We start from the raw sequence: 23,553 nt of genomic DNA on the forward strand, positions 1-23,553 counted from the left end.
TTCTGTCTGTTCTTAGCATTCTTTGTTTACCTGTAGCTCTTTGAGGTTCCTGGAGCTTTCTCCCATCCATGGTAATATATCTATTGGTGTCTTCCCTGTTCAGGTCATATTTAGGCATGTAGGTGCAGCTCTATGGGAATAGCATCAGTCACTTATGGGAGACTCAATTTCACAGCAAACTCCCTGATCCTCTGGCTTTTACAATATTTTTTCTTTCTTACACAATGATCCCTGAACCTTGAGTATAGGAGCTGTGTTGTAGATGTATCCAATGGAACTAGAAAACATAACTCCGCATTTTGATTGGTTGAAGTTTTCTGCAATAGTGTCTATGTGTTTCAAACCCAAGTTTCCTTGATGAGATCTAAGAACAACAGTAATCTGTGAGTATAAGGACCAATATTAATTATGTAGTTAGGGATTATGAGGATTTCAATAATTAATATTCTCTATTCTTCTCCAAGACCCATGACTTCACTAGCCCTGGGTCATTGGCTAGGTTTCCAGTACAAGGCAAGATTTCCCTCTTGTCAAACAGTCTTAAGACTGATCAGAGAGCTGTTTGTTTTTTATTAATATTTATATATTAAGTCTTTCTTCTTTTGTAGTAAATCCAATTTTTGAAAGTGTCTGTATAGGCTGTTTTTTAAGAACAATTTGACAGTAATTTTGGTAAAGATCAGAGACATATATTTATAGAGAATACAATCAATTTAAATTTATTTCAACTATCTATTTTTGATATTATACATACCCTTACAACTATGTGGATTTTGTTGACTCTTTTCTGGCTTTTCTTTGAATTACTTAAGATTTCTTTTTCCTCTCTAGTAGTTTAAAAAGTATCTTATTTAAACATTTTATTCATTAATTGAGAAACTTTAATATGTTAACAAAACAAAATTAATTTTAATCACTTTCTTTCCTCAAAGAACAAAATGATCCTCTAAGAATAATTTTTGCTTATTACCTGTCATCTGAATTTTATGTTATCATTTGAAATTTTAGTCCTTGTGTGAACCCTTGAATTTGAGATCCTCAGGGTTTTCTCCAGGCCACTCATTCCCTAGCGCTCACAGAACCAGGAGAAGCTTTTACACTTAGCTATTCTTTATTACAGTTGAAACATACAGATTAAATTAAGAAAATGAAAACCATGCATAGAGTAGAGGTCCAGAAAATTCTGAGGGAGCTACTAGCTGCATGTACACTGCTTTACTTTATCTCTTAGCGATATCTAAAAATGTGTATGGAGTATGAGCAATTGAATCTGCAAAAATTTTTAAATCATTTTCTCCATTTTGAATTTCTTGTGTATTTCCGCCAATGTAATTTCTAATGAAACTCTGAACGTACTAGATCTTAAGGTGACTTTGGAACCTGTTTTCTTTTAACATTCAGAGGGGATGATTTCTACCATGGATGTTTCAGCTTGAGGCACGTTTGTGCTGGAACTCTGCTTTCCTCCATATCTGGAAGCTTCTGGGAAGACATATTGCTGAGTGAATGAATGAAGGATTGCATTCTGCACCTTTCTCATCCTGTGTCCCCATGTGCTTTCCTTGGTTATTAGAGCACTGAAACGTTTAATTTTAATATGTGCATAGTCTTTCAGCTCTAGAAAAAAATTAAAATAAAAAACTTGCTCTTTTGATAATTCCATGTCTTATCCTCTCTCCACGTACTTCTCCGGTATTCTAGATTTATATTAGTTTTATGTTTCTCCTAATTCTCAAACAAGTGTTCATGAAATCCACGCCTCCCCCCCCCTTCTGTTATGGAGGTTTGAACTTACATTTTAATTAATTCCATTTTCTACACCCTTTTATTTTTTATTTTTTTACTTTCACTATTGACAAAAAGTTAGGACTTTAGACTAAGGATGACAATAGACAACGATAGTTTCAGCTTATTTTTTTTTTTATTCCTGAAAATACTCAAAACACAATCACCCCTAGTTTTCACAGTTTTCCTGTTAGAAAGACAGGTATTTGGAAGTGGTCAACCCAGACATATAGATCACTCTATGGAATATCATGATCATAATATATCAAAAATAAATGAAAATAAGATAGCTTGCTGCTACATATGAGGATAGTGATTACAAAAATCTTAGCAAAAATTAAGGGGAAAGCATTTCAATTTAAAACATAGTATCTATTTATGTTCACTGGAACTCTAAAATTTATTATTAAAATGTATAAAATGCATAGTTATCTGACCTTTTATTTTTTCCTAATTTTAATTAAAATTGTTTCATTGGAAATTCAGAGGATATGATAAAATTTAATATTTCTCAATATTGAATGCAATGTAAAGTCATGGACTACGTACTGTGATATTATCTTCTGAAAGAGCAACATACTTTTATTGGGGCAATTTAAAATAATGATTTTTAGCATTGTGTAGCAATGATGCAAAATGAATTTGAAGGTGATGTGTCGAGTTATTCCTTGATAATTATGAAAGCCGGTGGTCCCGTCTTGTTTCTGAGAAAAGCATATGTATCCGGCAATCAGTCTGAAACTAGCTAGGACATTAAGAACGGAAAGATTAGGCCAAAGAAACAACTAAATAAATAAATAAATTCTTTATTCCGTTTGACAATATTAATTTTTAAGACAATGTTAAATCTGTGGACCTGGCTTTATGTCACAGGCAATCTGGAGACATGCTTTTGTTCCTGATGTTCTAAGCACCTAGGACTTAGCTGTCTAGAACTCCATGTACCCTTCTAATCGAGTGCTCACACACTCACTCTTTCATCATCTTAGAGATTCTAAATGAAGAACCATGGCTATGACATGCAGAATTTATTCATAGGACATTATTTTAGCTCTCTCTTATATTTATAGATTTAAAAGCACATGACTCTCTCAATGTAACTTCATAAGAGGTAGGTTCATGACCTATGATTTGTTTTCTTGTTTGTTTTAAATAGTATATATTGAACATTAAATGTTAATAAGCTGACTGAGAAAATAGGCATTTTAAGTAAATTACCTGGCTTAACTTTGGAAAAGACTTTTAAATCCCTCAAAGTTTTTAAAATTGAATTTATAACTAACATTGATAATTAGCAAACACACGTAACAATCTTTCCCATTCTGCATATCTGAAATACCTAAGATTGAAAGCTGTTTTTATGCTAGTAATGTTTTAAACAATGATGAAAAACAGTCAAAAACTTCCTCTCCAATTCTTAAAAATTACCAAAATATGTCAACGTAAATTATGATCAACTTGGAAAATCCTGAGATAGAGTATTCTCATTCCACTTTGCTCAGTATTCTTCACTTAGAAACAGAATATAATTAACCTCAGCCTTAATGAATTCACCTCCAGCTTAGAATCCAGCGCCTACCCTGGCTGCCACTCATTAGGATGCATGAATATTTATTGAAATGAGCCATTAAGACTGAGACATATAGAAGGGTTCCTATTTCTCCCAATTCCTCACGTTGAATGTGCCTCCATCACTTTATTGGCTCTATCTATAATCTCCTTCCTTTTTCTACCCCCCCCCCCTTCTCCTCACAAACCCTTTCTTCTTCTTCTTCATTGGCCGTCGTTCAATTTCAAGGACGTGTGCACTCTTCCCCAGTCAATATTCTCCTATAGCGTCTCTGAGTCCAGGCATAGTAGGGTGTTTCCTTTTGCTCTCTGAGGTGTATTTTGCTTACTACTTGTTTTGACACATTTGAAAGTTCATTTAAGTGACAGAGTGCTCTTGGATACAGTCTTTGTCTTCAAATACTTACCACCCCATTCCTAAGAGGCAGGTTCATAGTACACTCCATAAATGTTTGCTAAGTTTATGGCTGTTTGCTAGTATTTGTCTCTAATAATATTTGTTTTCAGTTCATTTATTTTTCCTCTTTCTTTTCTAGCCTAGGATAGCCTCAAAATTGTTGTGCAGTGAAGGAGGATGACCTAACCCCTCCCTTTTTTTGGGTTTTCGAGACAGGGTTTCTCTGCAGCTTTAGAGCCTGTCCTGGAGCTAGCTCTTGTAGACCAGGCTGGTCTCGAACTCACAGAGATCCGCCTGCCTCTGCCTCCCGAGTGCTGGGATTAAAGGCGTGAGCCACCACCACCCGGCTTGACCTAACCTTCTTATCCTCCTGTCTACACCTCCTAAGGCCTGGAGTTGCAGGTGTGTATCACCTGGATATGGCCGTAATTCTTTAGTAACTGGATCTAGCTACTTTTCTAAAGCTTTGCCGAACGGCTTGATCTTTCCGTTTCTTTCCAGTTTCCCCTCCCTTTGGTGTTATTGAGTGTGTTTACTTCTTTCTTTATCCTTCCCTCTTTCCATGTTGTGTTTTGCATCTTTCTATTCTTTCAAACCTCATTACTTAAGAGTAGCAATTTTTTAATCTATTTCCTTATCCTTCACTACTAGACTTTTTTGGTTTTCATAATTTTTTTCTTCAACTCAGTCTTGATAGGTTTGCATCATTGGTATCTCTCCTTGTACTTCTTACTTCTCTGTGCATATTGATTGCACTGTTAGACCTCTCCTGTTGTGTTATTTTGAACACTGATAGTCATGTGAGCCATGACAGTCTGGGCAACCACATGGAGTCATGAATTCACTTTAAGATGCAGACATCTTGAGTTTCACCTTTGTGCTGACATTCTAATTTCAAAACTATTACGCAATGAAATTCCCATGTAAGCATGCCTAGAATAACTAATCCTGGTGTGGTTCCCATGTGTGACATCCAAGTCTTCAGTCAACTTGATGATTCAGTCTGAAGCCCTTCCTCTCTGCTGTCTCATCTCAGTGGGCTCTTCCTGTGGCAGGACTGAACAACACCCCATAGTTCAAGATGCAGAGTTGAAAACCAAGGAAGGAAGAGTTTCACACACTTTGTGCTGGGGATAGTGGTTGCTATAACAATCCTATTGCTGTGTGTTTGCACTAATCTCAAATGACTACAAAGAACTCAAGAATAAACTCAATCCAATGTTAGGGTATGGAATGTTCATACTTTTCTTCCAATTTCATTGGGTATATTTGTCTTTAATAATGTGGGAATTCACCTATGTTTTTAAATGAACAAAACCAAAATATTTTACTGAAGCTATTGCTGAAATGTCATTTTCCACTATGGTTGCTCATCACATTCTAATTTTAATGATGCCTCTTCCCCTTGCTCCTAGTTTAATTTTTTTCTTATTACTATTATCCATTGTGTGTGCTCAACTGTTGAATTATGAATTACATAAAAGGGTGTTTATTTATATTTGTTTTCAGTTTTAGTCCTTAAAATTCTAAACACTTAGCAGAGAACCTGGCATAAATAGATACTGAAAATGTTTATTAGTGAATGGTAAATGAGTGGACAAGCAATAGCATGCTCAAATCACTTTGTAAAATAAATGTATATTTTTATTAATGTATATAAATTTGTATATTCTTCTTTCAGAATATTAAAAATATATTTAGCACTTTCCAGCTTTAAGCATGGATGGTCTCAAAGGATATTTATGGGTGTTCCCCTGTTGTGATGGCATCATATTTTAAAATTAAATATGACCATGCTCAGAATGAGTTCCTGGGTTTTGATTATTAACCAGTGGACTCTTTCCAGCATTCCAAAGCACTGACTTGTAGTTACCATGTGAATATTTCAGGAATAGTTCTTTCATTACCTATTGCTAGGAATAGCCAGCTCTCAGCTCTCCCTTCTGTCTGGGTCCATGATTTCACCCTGAAATGCACATGTCTATGTCTGACTGTCTGTTAGTGACTGAAAAGATCATAGAGAAATTGGTGAAAAAACATAGGTGCGTCCATTTCAAGAGAGCACTGAGAGGAGTTGGGGTATAGCTCAGTTGATAGAATACTGTCTAGCATGCCTGGGGTCCTGGGTTCCATCTTCAGAACCACCAAAGAGGAGAAAAGGAAAGAAGGAAATAAACAAAATTGGCCATGGAAAGCAATGGACAAGAATTTCTGACAAGAAAGAACAGTCTTTACTTGGCATGATCAACTTACAATATTTTTCTTACTGAAATATACATTGATGCGGATTTTAAGAGACAGGAAACTACAAGATCTGGAATAAAAGATGAGGAGTTAAGGAAGATATCCTGACATAAGTATGGTGTGGGTCTTGTATCAGCTACACTGTATTCAGAAATGGTGTCTCAAATCCTGTGCTCTGAGTGTTTTTGAGAGAAGAGAATCAGTCAGAGCTGGACAAAGGCTGTCAGTGATCTCCCCTGAAGCTGCTCTATGATTCCACGCTCTATGATTCCATGTCTGAGTTGCGTATAAGTTTCCATCTGAAGCCTTTTTAATAAAGGTGTGGTTATTAATTTCCCAATATCCTACTACTGACTCAGTTTCATTTAAATTTGCTTTGACCTTCAGTATATAGGAAGTGGTTTTCTTCCTGATCCACAGAGAGTCACAGAATCATGACACATAAGCTGCTGAATTGGTGTCACAGAGAAATGAAAAGGCTGACAGTGGATTGTGCTTCCCACGATAAAGCCTTTGAGTTTCGGTACATTGCAAGTGGATCTGGGAGAAAGTTCTCTTTTCTTGACTTTATGATTTGAAAATACTACAGAAAGAGACTATCAGTGCTGCTTGAAACAGCATTTTAATCCACAGATTGCTGCTACTTAATTATCCATGTAACTGAGAAGTTCTTTTTCTACTTACCTGCATAAAATTTTCATGTCCATTTTCGTGTAAAGGAAATGAGATGAGTAACTAGCATTTTTTAATTTTTAATTTATTTTTAAAATTTTGTTTTCCATTCCATCCACAGTTCTCCCCCTTACCCCTTCTTCTTCCTCCCCTACCCTCCCCGTATCCTAAACTGCATCCACTCTTCCCAATGGATAGGGGCTCCCATGGGAACTCAACAAAGTCTGGACAGGATGGAGCCCCCCCCCCCAGCCCCCTGCATTAAGGTAGGAATGAACGCCAATAAGCTAGCTCATGCATCAAGGATAGATCCTGGTTCTACTGCCAGGTGCCTCACAAAACGGTCAAGTTTCACCACTGTCTCCCACGTATGGAGGGCCTAATTACTTGTTACTGACTTACTTTGGGAAGATAGTCAGTTCTTGGAAATACACTGACCTCTAACAGTGTTGACAGCATCCCCCTCATTAGGAAGGTCAGCAGGTTTCATAAAGGGATTTGGATATAATCTCCTTCTCAAAGGCCTCATAGCCACTCGGCTATTGGTTACCACTAACAAAGAAATAGAACACTACTCTTATTATTAAATTCTTATTGAGCAGTATTACTCTAAACTATATGATTTTTAAAAGGAAAACAAGAAATGAAATAAAAGCCTCTTTGTTTCAATCTCTTAGAAATATTAATAACTAGAAGAATTCCACCATTTAAAAAGTTGAAGTAAGTTAACATGAACAAAATATTCAGTTTTGCAAAATCATTCAGAGACGAATGGCAATTATAAGAGCAAAAATGAATTTAGCTGTAATGAAGCAGAATAAAGAGAAACGCAGCAGGTAATTCCCAAGGCTTGTAACAAAAGCCCTGAGTTAGTGACTTTGGAAATATATATATATACATATATATATATATATATGTATATATATATATATATATATATATATATATTTTATCTGTCGGCATTTCACACTGATGATTTAAAAGATTAGAATTAAAACTACCATTTAAAGAATAAAAGTAAATAGCAAGCAATTGTCATTTAATGCCAGATAAGACCAGCTTGATGAAGATTATTTAATTAACTGTGCTATTTGGAGTATCATTTGATTTAGGGAGTTTTATTTCATAAATATTTGTCTCTTAGGTGGTGATTTTTCAACATTTTCTAAGTTGGCTAAAATGTCTGGGCCCATGTGATATACTTTTCTCAGTCTCCTAGGGAGCACTGGCCCCTTAATATAACTAGAATCATTTTTGTCCTATGCACCAACGGATACAATTTTAGTTTTTAAGATTTTCACTGTGTACTGTTTCACTTGCAGGTTGAAAGCATCAGAAGCATATAACATAGAGATTTCTATATTATCACAATACAGGTTATAGAGCCTTGTTGGAACACTTGAGACTATAAGTGTTCTGGATTAGGGACTATTCTTCCAGATTTTAAAACATTTGCATAACATAATGAGACACCTTAGATATAGGACCAAAATTGAGGCACAAAAGTCATTATGTTCCATATACTTTTTTTTTTTGGTTTTTCGAGACAGTGTTTCTCTGTAGTTTCTAGAGCCTGTCCTGGAACTAGCTCTTGTAGACCAGGCTGGCCTTGAACTCACAGAGATCCGCCTGCCTCTGCCTCCCGAGTGCTGGGATTAAAGGCGTGCGCCACCACCGCCCGGCTTCCATATACATTTTTATATGTACTTTTGAATGTTGCTTTATAAAACATTTTTATCCATATATTTTAACCATACCCCATCTCGTGAGGTCAGGTGTAGAAACTTCCACTTATAGTATCTGCTGTTTAGATATTTCCTCCAGATTAAAACACTGCTGCCTAAATCAAAGAAGGAAGCTTTTAAGATTTCTTAAGGGAAGGAAACTCACAAGTTTCAGGAAGTTCACAGAACTTACGAGAAGAGTAATGAGGGCACCACTTTATGTCTATATAGGCAGTGAACCACAGATGGGAGAAAGGAGGTGTTTTGGTGGGAAGGCCTGAAAATTGGACATCCAGGATATAGTTTGTAAGTTTTCATATATACTGGCGTGAGGTCTTAGTGATGCTGCTTTTTGAGTCATTCATCCTTTCCTGTAAGTAAACCAAGAATTTTCACTGTTTCATTAGGATACACATGGGTGGAATTGTTGCTTTGTTCTCATTGGTGACACAACCGGGATAAGCGATGTGTTTTAACATCTTTATGCCCAGGGAAAACCAAGCGACAGTGGCACTCAATGGATGGAAGAAGGATCCATGATGTCCCCACATCCCTGGAAACTACTGGCTAGCAATAATTGTTAACAGAGGAGTGACATTTTATTCAACCCTTGAATCATGGATAATTTCCCTCTCCTTCAGTAAATAATTTTCTATCCACAGTCAGGTAGAAATTTTAATTGAAGGTACTGAGTCATACATGAAAAGAGGACAGAGGAGGAGGAGGTAGACCTCTTCCGAAGAAAGGTTTCAGTGGGAAACAGAGGGGCATGAGGGATGGAGTAGAGGATAAAAATGACTTAAATTCATTGTATAAATCTATACAATTGTGAAACCCAAACAAAAATATCTTAGCATAGTATCTATCATATAGTACTCAATATAGTATTATTTATTTGTTGGTTATACTTACTAGTTAGAGACAGAAAGGCAACTAATAGATTTGTGTTTGGTCATTTGAAAACTTGACATTTGAATAACATTGGGTTTTAGAAATTTTTGTTAAAGATGTTTATTTTTCTTCTCTTTCCAACAGACAAAGACTCCTACAGAAAGCCACAGTCAATCAAAATGTAGAGTTGTGGAGCACAGTCTCATTGAATAGATGCATTTACAAAATCTTGCACTTAAGGCTCAGGGAAGAAGGGATGGAATGATTGTAAGATCCAGAGGACCAGGAAGCTTGCTGTGAGAGTGTGTCTTCTAGTAATAACAGGAGTTACACACAGAAAGCCTCACTAACATCAGTGCCCAAAGTGTGAACTGGAAAAGGATTACACCGATGGACATGCCAAAATTTATAAGAACAAAAACTCAAAAGGACTCAACCAGGAACTAGAGGTAACTGAAGAATGTTGGGAGTAGGAGAAATAATCTTCCCTAAGGAAGGCACACCAATTTGTTATCCGGTACCAAATGGTTAGCCCTAAAACATATATAGAAGTAACATTATATATATTGAGTAGGTTTTATACACACACACACATACACAAAGACACATAAATAATTCTGAGATGTATATATGTGTATATTTAGATATATACACACATATAGGTACAACCTGCTCACCATATTATATATTTTCACATAACAAAAATTAATAACAAAGAAGCTATGAATTTAAAGGATAAACAGGAAGCATATATGAAATGGTTTGAAGGAAGAAAAAGAAGGGAGAAATGTTTATATTACAATTTCACAAATAAAAATAAAGATGTTATTTATTACAATCAAAATAATTTATTCTAACTGTTTTTCTCTCATATCTATATCATTGCCCAAAATTATTAAATTACATATTTTTTATGTTTAAATTTGTTAAGTCAAATATTCTGAGAGACATTAAAAAAACCTAGCTGATAAAATGTGTCTCTGAGAAAGTGTTAATGGGATATACAACATACAAGCTTTGTTTCACCTTCATTCATAAGAGAGGGATGTGTAACAAACTAAGTAGATGGTGAAGGAAATTAAATACTTGCTGGGAATCTGGGAGTCCATTATTAAGCATAGAAACTGGGGGTGATGAACTTGTGCCTATCTATGCTTCTCAGGAATTGTGGATGTTTGGAATTATTCCTACAAGTGTTGATTGCTCTGGGATGGAGTTACTAGTTACATTGATTACTAAAATTTAAAACTGTAAGTTATCAGGCATTCAGTATCACTCTTGTGTTGCAAGTATACACACATATGTGTATAATTGTGTAATTTTTAAAAATTGTGTAGTTATAATTACAAAAGTTTATGAAAGAATACTAAGTACTGCTTTAACCTTGATATTTTATGCCTAAATACTTAGATGCTTAAATCGCTTGTGACTACACAGAACAATAGTTCTCAACCGTCATAATGCTGTGACTTTTGAATACAGTTCCTCATGTTGTAGCAACCTCACACCAAGAATTATTTCATTTCTACTTTATATCTGTAATTTTTATACTGTTATGAATCATAATGTAAATATCTGATATACAGGATATCCTATATGTGATCCCTGTAAAAAGGTTGTTTGACTCATAATGGGATCATAGCCCCCAGGTTGAAAACAACTGCATTAGAATAATTCACATGGTCAAACTCTGAAAAGTGCCAATTTTCATACTATCCAGGCAAATATGCTTATGCCCTTAGAACAAAACAATTCTTTATAGCAGGGAAGTATTGACAATACACTCTGATAGTGCAGGTTAGGTCAGTCTTGGTCTATGTTAATCAATGTAAAACTAGTTAAATATTAAAACAATTTAAAACTATGACATCAGAGTCAGATTTGTAAGCACTAAGGAAGCATTCATAGGACCTCATAGTGAAAAAAAATTCTTGCTTTAAAAAATAGTAGTATATAAGACTGAGGTCTTTTGCGGCACCAATAAAATAAAATCAAAATAAAATTATCAATGTCTATCTTTATTACATTTTTTTTCTCTGGGTTTCACTGTTTAGTTCATGACATTTCAACACATTTGAAATTTTAACACAAAAATATTGTTGTGACCTCAAAACTCAGTATGGCAGGGGGACTTATGCCTGAACTATGGCTCCTATATGAGTAGCTATTGTCAGTTGGTAGCTTCTAGGGGATGGGGAGTCAGTTTTTTCTATGAGTGTAGCCTCTAGGAAGTTAACTACACTCTAGTGGAAGGCCACACATCCAAGAATACTAGGGCAGCACAAATTGAATTTTATGGGTTCAAAGAAAGAAAAAAGGAACACAAGCTGGGTATGGTAGGAAAGTGAGTGGGTCTGGCAGGAACTGGAGAATAGGGATCAAACATCGTCATGAAATTCTTGAAGAACTAATAAAAATATATACTAAAAAGCAAATTTGCTGGGCGGTGGTGGCGCACGCCTTTAATCCCAGCACTCAGGAGGCAGAGGCAGGCGGATCTCTGTGAGTTCGAGACCAGCCTGGTCTACAAGAGCTAGTTCCAGGACAGGCTCTAAAGCCACAGAGAAACCCTGTCTCGAAAAACCAAAAAAAAAAAAAAAAGCAAATTTATAATGCTTGACAATAAACAATAAATATTCTGCAGAATGCCATCTCTAAGGTTATAAAATCAAAAAGATATTGAAAACCTTTGCTTGGGAACTGAAGAGCACAATGGTGAGCAGACGGAATGAGTGGAGCTAAAGACTTCCTAACTTCAGTCAGTCAGCCCCAGTTTTGCCTTCCAATGCTAGTATCTCCATAGGCTAGCCATGCCCCCTCCTAAAAGCTTCCTTTGGGGGCCTTTACTAATCTGTTTTTTCTTGTCTTTCACTTGCATTCAATCTAGTGCAGATTAAGTTTAATCACAGGCTAAATATACAAGGGGGAAAGTCTTAAAGGTTGATACTTAATTGAATTAGGATATCACTTGGGTATACCAAAATGAACTTAAAACGAATAGAGGTGGAGGCACCAATTTGTATGCATTTAAAGAACCATCCATCATTAGAAATCTTTCTTTTACCCTTCCCACATCCACTGCCCACTCTAAATTACATACTTAAGCTAAATGGAAACATAATGGGCTGAGCCATATGTAAATTACCCTGAGGATCAGTCTGTACTGTCATAAGATACAGCTTCTTAAGATTTAATGCATATGAGAATCACTCAAGATTGTGTAGGACTATTGTGTGCCCAAGAATTCTGCATCTCTAACAGCATTCTAGGTGAATCTTATGGAGTGGCCCACAGAAAACAATTCAGACAGACTTTCAGGCAGAGACTGTCATGCTTTTCCCAAACTATAAAGCAGAAAATTCCGTAGTGTGGTCTCCAAAGCTCATGGGAGCTGAAAATGTGACTTTTTGCCATACATTTTCCAGTTGACAGCGTAAAAACAAAAATAGTTATAATTTCCAATAGTTAATATAAAACCCACAGTAAGGATTACTGTGGCTTATGGATTTACGAGTGAAAAAATCCTAATTATGTGTATCATAACTGAAAAATGACAATTGCACTTTTAAATAATTATTGCGGTTATATATATATATATGTAGTTCAATTGCTAACATATGAACAACTAATATTGAATAGCATTTGTAAATTATTTGCTAAATTTATGTGTTTTTCTCCTATAATGTCATTTCTCTTTTTATTCCAAATTCATTAGGCACATTTAGCCTAGCTATCTAAAAAGATATTCAGGGCATTGTTAATTATTGTTTTCTTTTGCACAACAGTTACGTATATTTTGTAGTTTTATAACCCACACAGAGAAAGAATATATTTTTGTATTTATATATTTTATATTTATATATTCACAAAAGGAAAAGCCAGATAATGGTGAAATATATAGTTTCAAAGCCTTATATTAAAAATACATGTTGACCTGAAAATACATTTTAATAGATATGAAGCATTCGCATATAGTGTGCTTACCCCTGTTTTTATTTCATATGTTTCCACCATTTTTGATAAATTGTAGTTAAAGCACTTATATATTTCATTTATCAAGCATCCATTTTGCAGAATCAAATATCGGAAGACATGTTTGTGCTAACCTTCGATGCTGTGGCTGTGACCATTCTTGGGTGACATCTTGTGCAAAGATGTTTCTTCATGTCTCGGGTCTGCATCTTTCAGAGAATCATCCGCCTGACTCTCAGGATGACTCCTAAATGACGGTGAACACAGGCTTCGTCCAATTTCCACTTCCTGTTAGAAGACATTAAAGGCATACATTTAAAAAGCTATCAGTGGGAACCAGATGTGATTTTCAAGGATTTAGAAAGCAGGAATGAGGGAAGGGTGGCTTTTTAGCATGAGCGATGTTTTCCAATATGCTTTGGGGAAAATTTTGATAACTTTGCCAAGTACTGCAGACACACATCTGACGCTTAGTTTACTTCTCTGCCCTGGGTCCTGAATTAGCTTTTCTTTTATGTGTGTGTTTCCTCCTCCTCATAAAGTGAAAATAACGGTCACAATACAGCACAATACATTCTAATAGATGCAACATTCTGGGCCTGAGAAATGTCAATGAGAAGCTTTCAGAAAAGGGCCATATATTAAAATTATATGCTAAAGACAGAAGGCAATGAGTTTTTTTAATGTCATGCTAGCCCTATAATGATAATCTTGGCAATTACAGAGCTCCCAAATTACAAACACATTCAGCCACCATACAGTGAGTACAGTTTGTCAGTTCAGAAAGATATTAAATTGCTTCTTTCAGATAGTAATCCAGTGTGCACTGATAAAAGGTTCCCAAAGAAAAAGGCAAAAAATTTAAATATAGAGTCTAGCCCTCCATATTTTATAGATTAATATAAGCCAACATACCAAACCTATAATACAAATAATTGAATTAATATCATAGAAGGTAGGAAATAAACAAAAGAAGTTCAAAAACTATATAATTATATTATGTAATTTTAAAAAATACACAATTATATAATTTAATACACTGAAAATATTATAATAGCTACTTACAAGTTTTAGATGTTTGAAATGGAGGATGTATTTATAAACAATAGGTAGTCAATCAATGTAACTGCCTTTGCTTTTAAGAAATTGGTCTGGAAGAATCAAGTTGAAGAGATGGCTAAAATAATTTAAAACATTTTCAGACAAATAATTTTTTTAATCTTAATTACATGGTTAGGAAAAGCAATACACCTGAAAAAACAATGTGTTACTATGTTTTCTAACCATACATCTATATAATATTTATTTAGTTATTAAATACTCTCAAAATATATGATACACAGGCTTCACTGGCATGAACTTTAACTGTATTAAATCATTTACAGAGGAAACCAGGAAAAGAGGTTTATATTTTTTAAAGCATTATTTTTAATATTAGTGTTTTTATGAATTATTAAATATCTAAATGTTGCTAGTTTGTATTGATGTATCATGCTGAAACAGATGCCATTCATATAAAAAAACGAATACACCAAAAAGCATATTCTTGATCAGAAAAAACTTATTTGAAAAAGCATTGAAAGTTGCATGTGGTCTATGGACTGAGATTAACTACTTAAAAGACTAGAATTAGTTTCATGAGGAAATATAAAAGTGTGATTTGGTGACATTGTTTAAGCCAGTGATGCAAGCAATTTAAACAATGTTGAAATTCCCAGTTTGGAATCTGCTGTGTCTAGAGCATGTCATACACTGAGGTTAAGGGATGCCGTGACATTTCACATGTAAATGTAGTGAGCCTGTATCTGAGGCTCAGTCACCAAACCCTGGCATTCTGATCTATGTTCTTCGGGGTCATGATAAATGGTAACAAGTGTTTTAGATGAGATTGTACTGAGCTGTCTCTAATTAAAGCAGGGATCAGGGCTAAACCCTTTTGATCTCTTTTATGCACTGAAGTCTACAGAAGTTATTTTGAGTAAAACTGCAAGTGCTTAAATAAGCATATAAATGCTTGTCTGAGGGAAAAAAATAAATGAAACATTAGACAATGAGGAGTTTTGAGTCAAGCTTGCCAATGGATGCTGAGTAGCTACATGTCCTGTATCATGACACCCCCCCCTTTTCTAAAGATTTATTTATTATGTATACAACATTCTGCCTCCATGTATGCCCGCATGACAGAGGAGGGCGCCAGATCTCATTACAGATGGTTGAGCCACCATGTGGTTTCTGGGAATTGAACTCAGGACCTCTGGAAGAGCAGCCAGTGCTCTTAACCACTGAGCCATCTCTCCAGCCCTGTATCAAGACCCTTTGCATTTGTAGGCCTAAGTATTGAATTTCAAGCTGAATGACCTACCATCTTAATTTTATTTTACTTGAGGTAAACAATTGAAAGAAATACTACCCACACTTGTGGTTTCCATCTGATAGGAGTCAAATTACAGTAAACCACGTAAGCTTACTACAGATCCATAGGCTCATACAAAAGAGGCATCCTAGTGAAGAAGTCATGCAGATGGTTCCCCAGAGCAGATTATACATAGCCAGTCTTTTCAGACTAAATGAGGATAGTCCAGATGGATATGACATGTGCAAATATCCTAAGATAGGGCAAATCATAGTACATAGAATTGTGGCTGGCAGGAAATGAAAGGAAACATGGGGCTGGATGGCCTACAGATCACCAAGGGCCTGGGAAGACATTTTGATTATTCTGGTCTTAGTCAAGTGGAAAGTAACTGGGAATTTTGTCAACCTTGGTACAATTAACATTTGGGGTGGGCAATTCATTATTTCAGGGGCCTGTTCTCCATGCTTAGGATGTTAGGCAGCATTTCTAGGTTTTAATCACTTGATGTCAGCAACACCTGCCCACATCTACTCAGTCATGGTAAGTTAAGATTGTCAGATCTCCCATGAGGAACTAGTCACTACTGACAGAAAGTTAGCATTGAATAATATAAGCCATACTGAACATTTTCAAAATACCCATGAAAGACTAGTTAGGATATATACTATGGCCCAGAAGCTAGCTGCGCCTTCCTACTCAGTTGGAATTGGTTCCAGGACCTTCCAGAAGAAACTCAAATTTGAAGAGTCATATACATCAATATGAAATGGTTTAACTTTTGGATGAAGTCTATGTTCATCCTTTTCTATGTTTTAACTAGATGACTTCTAATTCCTACTGTAACTGTTATATGAAAAAATAGACTATTTTTATTTACTTTACTTTTATTATACTATTATTCATATTTTTTCTAAATATTTTTAAATGTGTAGTTGGTTGAATCCTAAGATGCTGAACCCGAAGGTATCGGGGGGGCGGGGGGTCTGTACTCTAGGAGAGTGATAACAGTCTTGGAGAGAGTGGGAGATGGAGCTGGGCAGAAATGGGTTAATTTGAAAGTTACAATGGATAAAACATGAGCCAACCTAGATTACTGAATCTGAGACATGGCATTGTGATCATGATGAAGATGAATTTAATTCTTTCTGGTTTATAGAACAAAGTGGGATGTGATAGCACTAAATGATGTCAAAATACCATAGGAAGCCGGGCGGTGGTGGCGCACGCCTTTAATCCCAGCACTCGGGAGGCAGAGGCAGGCGGATCTCTGTGAGTTCGAGGCCAGCCTGGTCTACAAGAGCTAGTTCCAGGACAGGCTTTAAAAAAAAAAAGCTACAGAGAAACCCTGTCTCGAAAAACCAAAAAAAAAAAAAAATACCATAGGAAGACTGGCTTGTGAGAGAAGACAGAACATGAGTTGGGTACCAAGACGTCCAAAGGATAATTGGAGATGGAACCCCAGCACTTACAGGAGTGTTTTAAACAGAGCACATCATTTACACAGTGTCTGACTTACAGTTTTTTACTGATAATAATGAATTTGGTTGAGTTTGCTCTAAAGAAAGCATGTAGAGTCTGATAAGGATTGAGTATAAAACCAGGCCTTGAAAAATGCCCACATCAAAGGTTATGGCAGAGAGAGAAGTAGAGAAAGCAGAAGAATCACTAAAATGATGCTCTTATTGAGAAGACAAATTAGATGAGAACTTTACAGACTCTAAAGTGAGTAAAATGGAAGTTTACTATTGAGCAACATCGCTCTTGGGGAAAGAAAATGCCAGTGAGCTGATCATGGTGGTTGAAGGAGTGGCTGAGAGATGGGGAATAGAGAAAACACTTTGGTATTGTGGAAATACCGGTAATGCTCTGTTTAGTTTCTAGAAGGAGATTTAAATACATTGAGAGCCAATCTCAGAAATTTAATGATATGAAGGCAGTTGCCCACAGGAAAGTGAGAAAGAACATTCGACCCTGTAAATCTCTGAAAAGGGTGAGAGATGAAAAACTCAAACTGTGAGAGGAAACAGAACAGAGAGGGAGCAGAAAGCCGTCCCTGGAGGAGAAGAAGGTTACATGTGTAGAGTTTGAAGGTGGCGCTTTGCAATCTGAATTCAGTTATTATTTTTTTCTGTTAAGATGCAAAATTTGGTGAAATTAGCACTTGAAGAGAATGACGAAAGTTTAGTTCTGTGGGTTAGTGTGAGATGAGCTTCCATGGATGTCCATGACTGTGAAGCTTTGCAGATACACTTGAAGTTAGGAATGTCAAATGATCAATAGAGTCTACCAAATGACTTAGCGTACATGATTGTAATTCAGGTAATGACAAAGGATTAGCTCAATTCAGCCAGGGAGGAGTTCCATAAGGGAAATGAAATACCAGAAAGGAAATGTTTACTGTATATGAATGAGCTGAGGGAGTGATCATGGAGGGAGAACCTCATGTTAGGATGAAGAAGAGCAATCGAAATGATGCACCATAGAATTTAGGTTGAACTAAAAGAGGAGGAGTTGGGGTAGATGGATTGGGAGACGGACAAGAGGATTAATAAAGCAGAATTCTTAGTGAGTTTAAACAAGCATTGTTTGTTTCTCTTAGAAAAGTGATTTGGTAATAAATGAGAATGTCTACCTTACTGCTCATTGAGTAGATCAGTTGCACTGTTGGGATACAGTTATCACTGTAAGGATGATAGTTAAGAGTAGAGGCAAAAGTCTCTAATATGGAAGTCTAGGTATCAGAGACTATGATAAAATGTTCCAGCATAAAAGATAACCTTGGAAAGCAGAGAAGGGCTGTGCCGACATACCTGTTTAAGATAGAGACTTAATTAAAATTTGGTAACAGGGCTTGAATAGATGGTTCAGCAATTTAAAGCCATTATTGCTTTGTGCTTCTGCACAAAGATCCAGGTTTAGTTCCCACCATCTACACTGGGCAGCTTCCAGCTGGGATCTGACATACTCTTCTGGTTTCTAGAAGAACTGCATCTGCATGCACATTACTACACACACAGGAGAGAGAGAGAGAGAGAGAGAGAGAGAGAGAGAGAGAGAGAGAGAGAGAGAGAGAGAGAGAGAGAGAGAGAGAGAGAGAGAGAGAGAGGAGAGAGAGAGAGAAAGGAGAGAGAGAGAAAGGAGAGAGAGAGAAAGGAGAGAGAGTATGATGGGTTGGTGATTAGCTGGTGAAAACTGGTACGTGTGATTAGAATGAGCATCAGCTCTGTGGAATTTTAAATCATAGTGTAGCTGACATATGGCCAAGAGGAAGAATGGCCTCCGGATACACCCAGAAGATACAAGAATGGCGACATCTGAAAGACATATAGAGTTTCGGGGCCAGAAGATGGAAGGGAAATTTGCAAATGAGTTAGAGAGCACAGGAGGAGGCTTTAGTTTATGGGAAGTTGTTTCTTAGGAACTGGTAGGCAATCTCGCTTTAATACTCTGTCAAAATAAAATCTTTCTTCTTCTTTCTAAGGTTGTAATATAATAGCATTTTTTCTCCCTTCTCTTTCCTCCTTCCAAACCCTTTCACACACACACACACACACACACACACACACACACACACACACACACACACACACACACCTCTCGTTCTCTTTAAATTCATGGTCTCTTTGTCCATGGGTTGTTTCCATAGATACTGTGAAGCCTCCTGTGGCCGAAGCCTGTAACTACATCACGTAGGAAGTTGAAATTGGAGAACTGTGATGGGTCTGATATGAGACAGTCTCAAAATCGAACACCCTCCCACTCCTAATGGGAAAGGTTCCTTGAATGGAAAACAGCAGAACCTAAAAGCTGATAGAATGATTTTCTTTATTGTTTATGTACTTTATAATTTTAACTTGCTATAATCTCAAAATATTAAATATTTTTAAGGCAACAACGGAAAACACCAAAAACCTAATGATCCAAAAAAAAAACTGGGAACTATAGGCTCAATAGGAAGGAATGGTTAACACACTGTGCAGACCTTTCTAAGGAAAACAGATTGCACTGCTGATTTATATTTTTCCCCATGAGCATGTATCTATGAGTACAAAAGAAAATAAAAATAAACATGGGCTGTTAAAAAAATATGGGTTTGTCTGAATTTAAAATACAGAGGCAGCTCCTGTATACTCCCAGACTCATTGAGTTCTGCCCTTAGAGAAATAAAAATTGAAATAAACATAAAGAATTTTTATGCCAGCATGAAAAGGGAAACAGAAACAAAGGAAAATTGCCAAAATATAAGAGACAAGAGAAGAAGCTTCTCATTTGGCTTCTGCTCTTTTTGTCTCACCTGGCTTCAGGAAATCCATTGCTCATTCCCGCCACTGAATTCCTAGCACTCCTCTCTAAATTCTTATTTTTTTTTTCTAGGAATGTTTCAGGTTTTTCTCCCCTGTGTAAGAGTAGTCCTTCCTAGCTTAGAGTAACCTCTTCAAGCACACAATTCTGCTCTAACCTTTCATTCACTTCAAACATGCTGCATAATTAGTAGAGCTAATGAAATGTTCTAGGCATCTCAAACACGAAGATGACTGATCTGCAGGTTGACTCCTCATATAGATCTTAGTGTAGAGGCAGAAAATGACACAAAGCAAGGGTTAGCACCACAGATTCATCAATAAGGAAATGAAGGCATCGAGAACACACAGAAGATTTGGAGTAACCTTCCTACAAGGTAATAAAGTTGAATCATGAGAAACACCTGAATTCAATCCTGCAGGTAATAAGAATGTGTGAAAGCAAATTACATTGAGCTGCCAAGTTAGAGTTGTACTTTATATGGGCATACCTGCCAGCTGTGTCAAAAATACGCAATAATGGATACGATAGCAAAATCTTATGAAATAGCTTTATTAAAATCTGCAGTTGCGAGATAGAAACATCTCCTACTAGGGTTGTGCAAAGAGGAGATAATAAACCAATAAATTAGGCATCACAATCACAGTTGCTACAATACAGATATAAGGCTTTAATTCTACTCTAATGTCCAGAAGTTCTAACTTTGATGGTCTACAAAATGAAAAAAAAAAATGTGTGGTGAGCCATTTCTCTGAACTCTTTGCTGACTCCGGGAGGCAGAGGGCAATCTTGAGTTGTCTTCTCAACACCAAAAATACTAAGTTGATGAGGACAGAACCTAGGGATAGAGAACTTGCAATGCTCTCAATTCTGAGACAACACTCTATGCTCCCATGGCTGCAAGGCACAGGAGACCCCACAAACATGTATTTTGCTGGCATTCCCAATGTATATTTCCTTATAACAAAACGGAATTTCACTATACAAATATTGATAAGTACAACAGCCACCCAGCTTTAAAAGTGGCACCTTTGTTCCATTTCTGAGGTAGAGAGGTGAAATCAATGAATTTGAGTATTTCCTACGATCCCATAAAGATGTCCAGGAGGTTGCTAAACAGTTGCAACTCAGAGAAGTTGGTGCTGAAGGAAGAGAGATAGGATTAATGGAAAGTTGCAGCTACAATATTGAGAGTCTATTAAATCACCCAATGAGAATGCACAGCGGTGGTTCTCAACTTTCCTATGCCACAACTTTTTAGTACAGTTCCTCATGTTGTGGAGGCCACAACCATAAAAATATTTACTTTGCTAACTCCTAACTGTAACTTTGCTGCTGTTGTGAATAATAGTATAAATACCCATGGTTTTTGGTTGTCTTAGGTGAGCCCTATGAAAGAGTTATCTGACCACAATCCCCAGGTCAAAAATCACTGACATCAAGTAAATGGAGAAAAGAACCTTACAGACACTTAGGAGACAAGGGAAGGTTATTTGGTAAAAACAAAGGAGGAACGACTGCGAAAAGACTTGGCAACAATGTAGTCATATGATGTCTTTCTATCAACTGGAGTTCGTTTCTCCTCAAGACTTCATTGCCATCTGTTAGAGAAGGCTAAGGATTTTTGTCAGAGCAGATCATGTTACTGCCCTCTGCTGGAAAGCCATCATACGATGCTGCTGATCTTCATTTTGATGAGTGGTCTGTTTCACTAGATGTGCGCCTTCAAACAGCTTGGAACTTGCACAACTACATGTGACTACCAGATGCAGAAAGAGAGAAGTGCAAAGTCATGAATGCCGAAGAAGCAATTTCAAATACAGCAAAGTGCAAAGGAAGATTAAAAAATAACGAAAATATCCCCTGGTTTGCCCAATCAAGGAGTATCAATTTGTTCATACAGAAGAAATAATATTGAAAAGTAGAAAAAAAGAGAAAGAGACAGTGGTATACATTATTATTATGAGAAATTTGGATGGCACCACTCATAACAACAACTAGAAAGCATTCAGTTCTCATTACATATGAGGCACGGGTTCAAGCATTTTACACAAGGCATAAACCATGCATTTTGTTTAACACTGTACTAGATAGTTTTGTTTTTCTTTTAAGAATAGAATTGGATATTTATTAGTTGAGTTATGGAGGGAAGAAAAAAGGTGAGAAGGGGGTGAGAGAGAGAAAGATCGAGAGGAAAGAGAAAGGGGCAGAGAGAGGAAGAGGAGAGAGAAAGAGAGAGAGAGAGAGAGAGAGAGAGAGAGAGAGAGAGAGAGAGAGAGAGAGCGCTGCTGGATAGTTTTTATGCCAACTTTACACAAACTAGAGTCATCTCAGAAGAAGGGATCTTAATTAAGAAAATGCCTCCATGCCAGGTGGTGGTGTCCCACGCCTTTAATCCCAGCACCCGGAAAGCCAAGGCAGTGGCAGGCGGATCTCTGTGAGTGCGAGGCCAGCCTGTTCTACAGAGCTATTTTCAGGACAGGCACCAAAACTACAGAGAAACCTTATCTTGAAAAACTAAACAAAACAAAAAAGAAAAGAAAAAGAAAAAGAAAAATGCCTGCTTTCATAAGACTGGTTTGTAGGCAAGTCTGTACTGTATGGTATTTTATTGACTGATGATTGATGGGAACAGTATCATTTTTGGGCTGGTGTTCTTAGATCGTATAATAACACAAAGTGAGCAAGCCAGAAGGGAAAAGCCAGTAAGCTACATTCCTCTATGGTTTCTAATTCGGTTCCTGACTCCACGCTCCTGCCTTGAATTCCCAGCCTAACTTCACTCAGTGACAGACTGTTATGTAATTGTGATGTGAGATAAACTCTTTCCTCCTCAAGTTGCTTTAAGTCATGGTGTTTTATCACAGCAGTAGAAACCCTAAATAAGACTAATTCCTAGGGGAAAGTGCTCATTCTTCCATTCTATAGTCAAGGAAGTAGGATAACAGAAGGCAGGTAGGAACACAGGCATAGAAAATGGGGTTGTAGGTAAACACAGGAAGAGGTATAGAGGGCTCAGAGATTAATGTTGAACCTTCCACTTCTTTATTGCTCTCTATGAAGTGTATGAGGCAAGACAAGAATTGGTTTTCACAAAAGGCTGGTTTGCATTGTATCTTGACTTTTGGACTAAATTTGGGTTTGAAGACTAGTGTTCAATGACAATTGATGATCAATCTTCAATGACCATTTATCTATTTAATAACAAAATGACTTTGGCTGCCCTATAACTTAATTCATGACATTCAGGTACCTCTTCCAGGCAACAAAAATGTTAATGTTGAATCTGAGAATCTGGTTGTTATGATCAGACGTATACTAGATGTTTAAGTATAATGTCATTTTTCATTTTCCATCCAAAATTATTTCTTAAATGGCTTATCGGTTTAGGGGCTGCTATTCCATAGGACTACAGAAGCAAGTCAGATATGGCACTGTCTGTCTAGACCAGCCCTTCAACATACTATAAAATTTTATTTCCCACCTGTTGAGTTATCTGCAGTGGTTCTCAACCTGTGGGTTTCAACCTCATGGGGATCAAGTGACCCTTTTACAGGAATTACAGAGACCACTGGAAAACACAGATGTTTACACAGATCATTAGAAAACACAGATATTTGCATTGTAATTCAAAACAGTAG

General features: G+C 36.6%; 1 protein-coding gene across 2 annotated transcripts in view; it reads right to left on the reverse strand.

Moving 5' to 3' along the window:
* Positions 1–23,553, reverse strand: part of Xirp2 (xin actin binding repeat containing 2) — a 293,783-nt gene that overhangs the window by 95,787 nt on the left and 174,443 nt on the right. The window contains exon 1 of one of the 2 annotated variants that reach the window (XM_042055470.1): positions 13,389–13,536. In XM_042055470.1, coding sequence (XP_041911404.1) covers positions 13,389–13,425 — 37 coding nt within the window. In that variant the 5' untranslated portion in view covers positions 13,426–13,536. Of the gene's footprint in view, positions 1–13,388; positions 13,543–23,553 lie in introns of those variants that run through there. The other variant, XM_038337549.1, reaches the window with a different exon arrangement.

Source organism: Arvicola amphibius, chromosome 7, assembly GCF_903992535.2.
Source record: "Arvicola amphibius chromosome 7, mArvAmp1.2, whole genome shotgun sequence".
Classification (NCBI taxonomy): domain Eukaryota; kingdom Metazoa; phylum Chordata; class Mammalia; order Rodentia; family Cricetidae; genus Arvicola; species Arvicola amphibius.